Raw genomic sequence first — 8,101 nt, 5'->3', positions numbered from 1 at the left:
TTTGTTTTACACGGGTTCAGGGTGCACGTTTCTTTCTTATGCACCTTTTGGTAAATGATACGTCACAATTGACAAGAACAGAAACTAGGGAGCGGGGGAGCGGCACAGCTAACACGCTGCTCGGCCGCCCACATCCCCTGTCTGAGGGCCTGAGTTCCAGTCCCAGCTCTGGCCAGAATCCAGCTTCCTGCTCACGCGCATCCTGGGAGCCGGCAGGCGATGGCTAAGGCACTTGAGTTCCTGTTGAGGGCATAGCGAGGGAACCAGCAGGTGGAAGAGCTCTCTCTGGCTCTCTGCCTTTTAAAGGGGAGGGAAAGCTAACAAAACCCAGGATGCCTGCCACGTCCCCACACCGAGCTGGCCCCAGAGTCCTGGAGCCCCGGGACTAGGAGGCCGGACAGCTGCACACGCCATCCTGCACAGACCAGCAGGAACACGGCCAAGCCCAGGCCCCCGGCTGGCACAGGGCCAGGGCGGCGCGGTTGGCAGCGGCTTGGGCAGCGGTTGCCCTGTCCACGGCCTTTGTCCGCGCGGCTGCAGCGTCTCCTCTTTCCGAGACGGCCCAGCTCCATTGTTGCCCAAGGGGGTCAGGACCCGTGGCCTCCTGCATTATTGAAGCTGAGGCCTAAGGCGGTAGCCCGGGGAGGGTGGACTGAGCCTGCACCTGCCAGAGCAGAGCTGGGGCAGCAGCAGCCGGACAGAGGGACAGAGGACCCGGGTGTCGCGAAGCCGTCCCCTTGGAGCCACCCATGGACGGGAACAAGGGCAAGGCCTGCCAGCGCCCTGTGAGACCCGGGCGGCCAGCCTCGGAGGAGCAGGAGTCGGGGTCGGCCAGCGCAGACGGCGCTCCCAGCAGGGGACGCGGCCCCGGCCGCAGCAAGACCCGCAAGGCGAGAGCCCCCAAGGAGCCCGACCCCGCCGGGGGCCACAGGACGCCCCCCGAGGAGGGGGACAGCAGCTGCGGGCGGCCAGCGGGTGGGCCGCCCCCAGAAGCGCAGGACAGGCGAGGCGGCGGGCGTCGGGGTCGCGGGCCAGGGGAGAGCCGTGGGGGGCGCCAGGCGGTGGAGGTGGAGGAAGAGGAGGAAGATGGCCTCCGAGGAGCGCCGCGGAGAGGCAAGCGCACCCGCCGCAGGAGGAAAGGCACCGGGCGGGGACCTTCTGCCCGTCGGGGCCGCCCAGAGACCCGGAGCCTGGATGGGCACACGTCGGGCGGGGACGCCGGCAGCTCCTGCCCGGACAGCGGCAGCCAGGGAGGCAGGGCCTCGGAGAGGCGGCCTGGGTCGGAGCCGACGGACTCCGAGGGGGCCCAACTCGGGCGGGGGTTAGGGCCGCAGCCGGGCCAGCGCCCGGGCAGCGACGAGCGGAGCGGCGGGAAGGGACGGCCGCGGGCGCGACCCCAGGGAGCGAGCGGGGATTCCGGGACAGGCACCGACTCCAACCAGGACGGGGCCGCCCCGGGAACGCCGAGCCCGGCCTCTGAGGCCCAGGAGGCCGCCAGCTCCCCGGAGGGCAACGGCGGGTGCGTCCCCAGCGGCTCGCGGGCCCCTGGGGCCCCTGGGCCGGCGCAAGACCCCAGCGACGACGGGGCGCAGCCCGAGACGGGGCCACAGGACCCCGAGCCGGCAGGAGCCGAGGAGCCGACGGCCGGGGCGCAGCACCGCCGGGAGGGCAAGGAGGTGGCGGCGGAGGGCGAGCCCCAGGCGGTCGCTGCGCGGGGGGACCGGCCGGGGGTCGCAGCGCCGCTGGCCGCCGTCGCGGTGCTCCGCAGGCTCCGCGCGAGGTCCCCGCCCAGCCCCGCTCCCCAGGCCGCGGGTCCGCGCCGCGCCAGCCTCAAGGAGCGGGTGCTGCGCGTGGTGCGAGCTCTGGGCCTCGTGCGGTGGCTGCGGCGACGACTCCCGCGGGCCGCGGGCGAGGGTCCGGGGTCGCAGCGGCCGCCGGGCGAGGGGCGGAGCCGCGGGCCGGGTCTGCGGCGCCGCTTGGCTCTGCGCCTGGCGGGTCTCACGCGGCTGGGGGCGGCGCCCCGGACGCCCCCCGGCGGCGGCTCGAGCTCCCCACAGGAGGCCCACGGCGAGGACCCGACTCCGGACCCCAAGTTCGCTGTGGTGTTCCCCAGAATCCACGGGGCGGGGGAGGCGACGAGCAGCCGAAGCTGCCCAGAAGCGCCCGGGGACGCCGACCGCGGGCAGGACTGGCCGTCCGCAGGGGCTGCGGGGGCCAGTGGGGAGGGGGCGACTGGCCCCCGCCGCGACTCTCTCCTCGCCTCGACTCCCCGCAGCGGGTCCCCCGTCGACGCGGGCGGCGCCAGCAGCGAGGCTGCGGTGCACTGGGCGCGGGGCGCGGGGCCCCGCCAGGACCCGGGTCTCGGCCCGGACCCGCTGCTGCCCCGGCTCACTTTGGAGACGCGCCTGCGCGGGGAGAGGAGCGCGGGGTCCCGCGGGCCGCCCAGGGGGCCGTGGGAGCCGGAGGACGAGGCCGAGGCGGCGCTGGAGAGGAGCCTGGAGCTGAGTCTCGGGCAGGGCCCAGAGGGCCTGGAGGACACCGAGGACCTGGCCCGGCTCCGGTGAGCGCGGCGCCGGCCTCGCGTCCCGCCCACCCCGCGTTACAAGTCCCTCCCAGCCAGCAAACGGTGTTTCGCCGCACGGGAGGGCGGGGTCCGGCGGCGCCCACGCCCCTCCCCCTGGTCCCCCCTAGGGGCGTGGGCCCACTGCGCGGCTTCACCCCCGCCCCCCGTGTCCCCACAGGCTGGTGTGCGACAGCTCCGTGCTTCTGTGCCTCAAGAAGAGGTTCCACCTGGGCCGCATCTACGTACGGGGGGCCTGGGGGGGCGGGGGGGCTGGGTTTTCCCTCCCTGGGGACAGGGGGCTCCCCCCCAACACACTGGGCGGTGAGCCCTTTCTGGGGGGCTGGGCCCCACTTTGCCCCCTGCACGTCTGGATGGGAGCCTCTGCTTTCTTCCGCAGACCTTTGGGGGGCCCCTGCTGCTGGCTCTGAACCCCCGCCGGCCCCTGCCTCTCTTCTCACCTGAGGTCCTGGCCAGCTACCACCCCAGGAAGACACCCAACACTGCCCCGTAGGTGACTGCCCCTGGGCGCCCCTCCCAGGCGACCGGGGGCCCAAGTGTCCCGTTGGCTGAGGTCCTGGGCCCTGGGGGCACATCCCGCCTGCTCCCAGGGGGCCCTGGAGCCCGACCATCCATCCGCTCATGCCCCTCCCCCAGACACGTCTTTGCCGTGGCGGCAGCAGCCTACCGCCTGTCTCAGAACCCTGGCCAGGACCCCTGCATCCTCCTGGTGTGAGTGTGGCTGCCCTGCCCGGCTGAACCCACAGGGCCTCCCCCAGGGGTTGGGGCATGAGAGCTGCGTGGGAAATGAGGAGTCTGGGCCACTGCTGGGCAGCCGCTCTGGCCGCAGTGGTGGGAGGCGGCACTCAGGGACGTTCTGTTTGCCCTTTGTGCCCTGGCTCCATCATCCCGGGTTTCTGGGGTTGTCACTTTCCCAGGCTTGGTAGGGCAGTCCCACGGGCCCTTCCTGGAGCCCTCGCTGGCCCCCACCCCACCTGGAGTGCCTCCCCCCTGCAGGGGCCACAGCGGCTCCGGAAAGACAGAAGCCGCCAAGAAGATGGTACAGTTCCTAAGCGGCCTGGGGCAGGAGCAGACGAGGGACAGGGCGTCCCAGGTGAGGGCTGTGGGCGGAGCTGTCCCCAGGGACCCAGGAGGGGTCCAGGGAACCTCTTCCTGAGCAAGGCGGAGGGTGGTCTTGTGGCCTCAGGATGGCCAACCGCAGGGGCGGGAGGGTGGGGCCCTAGGTCGGGCACGGAGAAGCCCCCGGGACACCCGACGGGTGGGTGGGGCTGCTGTCCCAGGAGTGCGTGGACGCCCCCACCTTGCAGCTAAGCCAGGTGCTGCCCGTGCTCAGCAGCTTCGGCCACGCCAAGACCGTCCTCAACGCCAACGCCAGCCGCTTCGGCCAAGTCCTGCGGCTCTGCCTGCAGGAGTGAGTGAAGGGGTCCAGGTGGCCACTGGGAAGCTGGGCGGCTGCCCCGATCTGGGTCGGGGTCCTGGGTTTCCGGCACCCCCACTCTGTCTCCTGTGCCCACAGCGGGGTCGTCGTGGGCGCGTCTGTGTCACACTATCTGCTCGAGACCTCCCGGGTGGCGTTTCAGGTAAGGGCCTGCTCTCCGCCCCCTCCAGCGCCCAGAAAGGAGAGGGCAGAGAGAGGGGGGCTGCTGCTGGGGGCCCTAAGCCTCCAGGCCCCTGCGCCCCCTAAGCCAGTCCTTCTTCCCAAGGCCCAGGCCGAGCGGAGCTTCCATGTGTTCTATGAGCTGCTGGCAGGGCTGGACCGCACGGCCCGGGAGCGGCTTTCCCTGCAGGCACCGGAAACCTACTACTTCCTCAACCAGGTGAGAGGGCCTGCCCAGGGTCTGGGGAGGGAGCAGAGCCGAGGGCGCTGGCCCCGTGATCCCAGCCCCACTGCGCTCTGCAGGGCCGGGCGTGCAGGCTTCGGGGCAAGGAGGACGCCCAAGACTTCACAGCGCTGGCCAGGGCCCTGCAGCTTTTGGGCCTGAGCCCCGAGGAGCTGGCCGCCGTCTGGGCCGTGCTGGCCGCCACCCTGCACCTGGGCAACATCTGTTTCTGCTCCTCCGAGGTGGGCTCGCGCCGTGGGCAGGGCCGGAGGTGCAGGTGCGGGGGCCGGGGGTTCCTTGCTCCATCAGGGCAAGTGACCAGGAAGCCACACCCCAGAGCATGGGAGCCCCCAGAGCCCTAGGCCGCCCCCAGGGGAAACCAGCAGATGTTTGTCCGGGTGTCTGTGCCTCGCGGCTGCCACCCCTAAGAAGGGTGCGTGGCACTAGGTGGGCGGCTGGGGGGTGCCCGGCGCCGTGTGAGCCTGTAGATCCACGCTCTCAGCTCTTGCGACAGCGCTGCCACAAAGCGTGGAGGCTCTGGGGGACGGGAACCTGCCAAGGCCACTGGTGGTGCCGACCCGCCGCTCAGACCAGAGCCCAGTGCTTCCCAGCCCAGGTCGCCCCACGTGCTGTCATACGCTGGGTGACAGGGCAGCAGCTGGTAGACAGAGCCAGGCCCTGCCCCTGCCCCGGGGAGCGTGTCCACTCCAGCAGCCGAGCCCTCTCTGTCCCATCCCGCCGTGTCCAGAGGGAGTCCCAGGAGGTGGCCGCTGTGGCCAGCTGGGCCGAGATCCACACGGCAGCCCGGCTGCTGCAGGTGCCGCCAGAGCACCTGGAGGGGGCTGTCACCAGGAGGGTCGTGGTAAGCTGCAGGTCCTGGCTGGGGGCAGGAGGGGGAGCAGGGGCAGGGCTTGGACCACCTGCAGGCCGGGCACACACCGGCACCTTCTCTGGCCTCCAGGAAACAGCCTACGGCCAGGTCTCAAGATCCCTGCCCGTGGAAAGCGCCATGGAGGCCAGGTGCCCTGGGGCAGGAGGGATGTGGAGCCCGGCCTGGTGCTGTGCGCCGCGTGGCTCACTGACCGTGCCCGCAGGGACGCCCTGGCCAAGGACCTGTACTCGCGGCTCTTCCGCTGGCTGCTGCGGAGGGTGAATGCGTGGCTGGCAGCCCCCGGGGACAGAGGCCGCCTGCGCACCATCACTGTCGTGGACGCCTATGGCTTTGAGGTCACCCCCTGGAGTGCAGCCTGGGTAGTGGGTGCCTGCCTCCTCCTGCTGTGTTTCTGGGAACACCAGCAGTTCCCGCTCTCCCTGCAGGGGGCGCTCACGAGCCCTCTGCCGCCTGGCCTGGAGCTGGGTGTGGAGGGGCCGGGGCAGGTGGCAGAGGCCGGGAGGAAAGCGGGGGGGGGGGGGGGGGGGGGACCCAGCTCCAGGGCTTCGGAGTCGGCCGAGGAGCTGGGCTGTGGGAGGACTTGGGGTTTGTTGCCGCCGTCTCCAGCTGCACGTCTTTGCGGGGAGGGTCCTCTCGCCTCTCACCCAAGTTCATTTCCACGCACAGCCTCCACTTCCTTCCCTGGTCCCCGGCCGCACAGAGACTCACGGGGCCGCCAGCGTGGGCCATTCCGGAAGATCCTGGCCCTCAGGGTGTAGGGGAGGGGGCTACAGGGAGAAGAGGCGGCCCCGCCTGGGTCCCTGGACGCCCTGTGTCTGCGCTGCCTGCCTCGGCTCCCGCCGTCCACTCTCTGGGGTGTGAAGTGCTGAGGGTGCCCAGAGCACGAGTGATCCCACTGGAGCAATGCCGGAAGGCTTCTTGGAGGTGGCAGCCTGGCGCTCTGCTTAGGAAGTTGTGGGATTCTGATAGCCAGTGGGGTAGGTAGGAGGAGAAGGGACTTCCAGGACCCGGGATGGCGGTGACCAAGGCCTGGAGCCGCACAGCCGTGCTGAAGCAGAGACGGGGGCGGGGCAGGGAGCCCTGGTGCACAGTTGACGGCAGGATCAGCCCTGTGTGCAGCCCCCCGCCCGTGCCCCCGGCCCGCGCGCCCCCGGCCCGTGTGCCCTGCCTCACTGCTTGCGTGTCCCCAGGCCCTGCGGGTGAACGGCCTGGAACAGCTGTGCAACAACCTGGCCAGCGAGCGCCTGCAGCTCTTCTCCAGCCGGAAGCTGCTGGCCCAGGAGGAGGTGGGGGGGGGGCTGGGCGTGCACAGGGCAGGGGACCCCCAGCACTGCCCGCCGGCAGTCCCCAAGGCCATCCTCACTAAAGGGGAGAGGAAGGAACCCAGGGCTCTGCCCTGAGGCCCTCTCCCCATGGGGTTTCTCAGTCCTTTGAGCCTCAACTTACCCATCCAGGGGGAGTCGCCCTGCCCCCCTGCCCCCCCCAGCTCCATGAGGACCCCCACAGATGGGCCCCAATGCCCACTCTCTGCAGGAGGAGTGTCAGCGGGAGCTGCTGCCGTGGGTGCCCGTCGCTCAGCCACCAAGGGAGTCCTGCGTGGACCTCCTGGTGGGCCAGCCCCACAGCCTCCTGACTGTCCTGGACGCCCAGACGTGGCTGTCCCAGGTGAGGGCCAGCGGCTGTGACCCAGCCTCCCCCTGGTGTCTGGGACAGGGCGTGGAGGTCCTGGGTAGCCGGCAAGGCCTGCCGGAGGACAGCAAGGTCATGGGGTTCAAAGACCCGCCCACCGTCCTTCAGGACAACCTTGGAAGACAGCAGCCGGGCTCAGATCTTGTCTCTGGGTGAACTTGAGCCCGATTCCCGGCTCTTAACTTCCTGGCGTTCCTGCCCCAGAAGGAGACAGGAGCCAGATGCGTAGGGTGGGGGGGACTGGCCAAGGCTCAGAAGACCCACGCGCAAGTGGCTGCCACACAGGTCTCTACCGGTAGGGGGCATACTCGGGCTGCGGTGCATCGAATCTACACATTCTTTTTGACTGCCCTCTTGTGGTGTCTTCCTAAATAACGCCCGGCTCCGCCTCAGCGGCGCCCTCTAGCGGCCTCTTCCTGAGTAGCTCCCCAGCCTTGCCCCGGCTTCCAGGTTCAGCCAGGTGTGTGTGTGCAGTGGCCGTGCCAGCCGTCCTCTACCCTTTCTTTACCGATGGAGCTCCGAGCAGACTGGCTCCATGGACGGGTTCACTGAAGAATGAATGAATGAGTGAATGAATGAGCCTGTGTGCCAGGACTGTGCTAAGGATAAAAGTGAGCGAAAATAGACCTGGTCCCTCGCCCCCTTAAACCCACAGTAAGTGGCCAGCGCCATGGCTCAATAGGCTAATCCTCCACCTAGTGGCGCCGGCACACCGGGTTCTAGTCCCGGTCAGGGCGCCGGATTCTGTCCCGGTTGCCCCTCTTCCAGGCCAGCTCTCTGCTGTGGCCTGGGAAGGCAGTGGAGGATGGCCCAAGTGCTTGGGCCCTGCACCCCATGGGAGACCAGGAGAAGCACCTGGCTCCTGCCATCGGATCAGCGTGGTGCGCCGGCCGCAGTGCGCCAGCCATGGCAGCCATTGGAGGGTGAACCAACGGCAAAGGGAAGACCTTTCTCTCTGTCTCTCTCTCTCACTGTCCACTCTGCCTGTTAAGACACACACACACACACACACACACACACACACACACACAGTGTTAACTGGATGGAGTTCCCGGCACCTGGCTCTGCCCTGGCCCGGGCGTCTGGGGAGTGAAGCAGCAGGTGGATAACACTCGTTTA

General features: G+C 69.8%; 1 protein-coding gene across 1 annotated transcript in view; it reads left to right on the top strand.

The window, feature by feature from the left end:
* The first annotated feature begins 749 nt into the window (after nt 1-749).
* MYO15B (myosin XVB) overlaps nt 750-8,101 on the top strand; it is a 29,123-nt gene continuing 21,771 nt past the window's right edge. Inside the window, exons 1-14 of the mRNA XM_070060895.1 lie at nt 750-2,560; nt 2,742-2,805; nt 2,961-3,070; nt 3,218-3,292; nt 3,578-3,674; nt 3,889-3,992; nt 4,098-4,161; nt 4,285-4,398; nt 4,482-4,643; nt 5,150-5,263; nt 5,363-5,421; nt 5,496-5,628; nt 6,484-6,579; nt 6,827-6,958. Coding sequence (XP_069916996.1) covers nt 750-2,560; nt 2,742-2,805; nt 2,961-3,070; nt 3,218-3,292; nt 3,578-3,674; nt 3,889-3,992; nt 4,098-4,161; nt 4,285-4,398; nt 4,482-4,643; nt 5,150-5,263; nt 5,363-5,421; nt 5,496-5,628; nt 6,484-6,579; nt 6,827-6,958 — 3,135 coding nt within the window. The remainder of the gene's footprint in view (nt 2,561-2,741; nt 2,806-2,960; nt 3,071-3,217; nt 3,293-3,577; nt 3,675-3,888; nt 3,993-4,097; nt 4,162-4,284; nt 4,399-4,481; nt 4,644-5,149; nt 5,264-5,362; nt 5,422-5,495; nt 5,629-6,483; nt 6,580-6,826; nt 6,959-8,101) is intronic.

Source organism: Oryctolagus cuniculus, chromosome 17 (genome assembly GCF_964237555.1).
Source record: "Oryctolagus cuniculus chromosome 17, mOryCun1.1, whole genome shotgun sequence".
Lineage (NCBI taxonomy): Eukaryota > Metazoa > Chordata > Mammalia > Lagomorpha > Leporidae > Oryctolagus > Oryctolagus cuniculus.
Note: the sequence above shows the minus strand (reverse complement) of the source record. Positions and strands in the feature narration are given on the sequence as shown.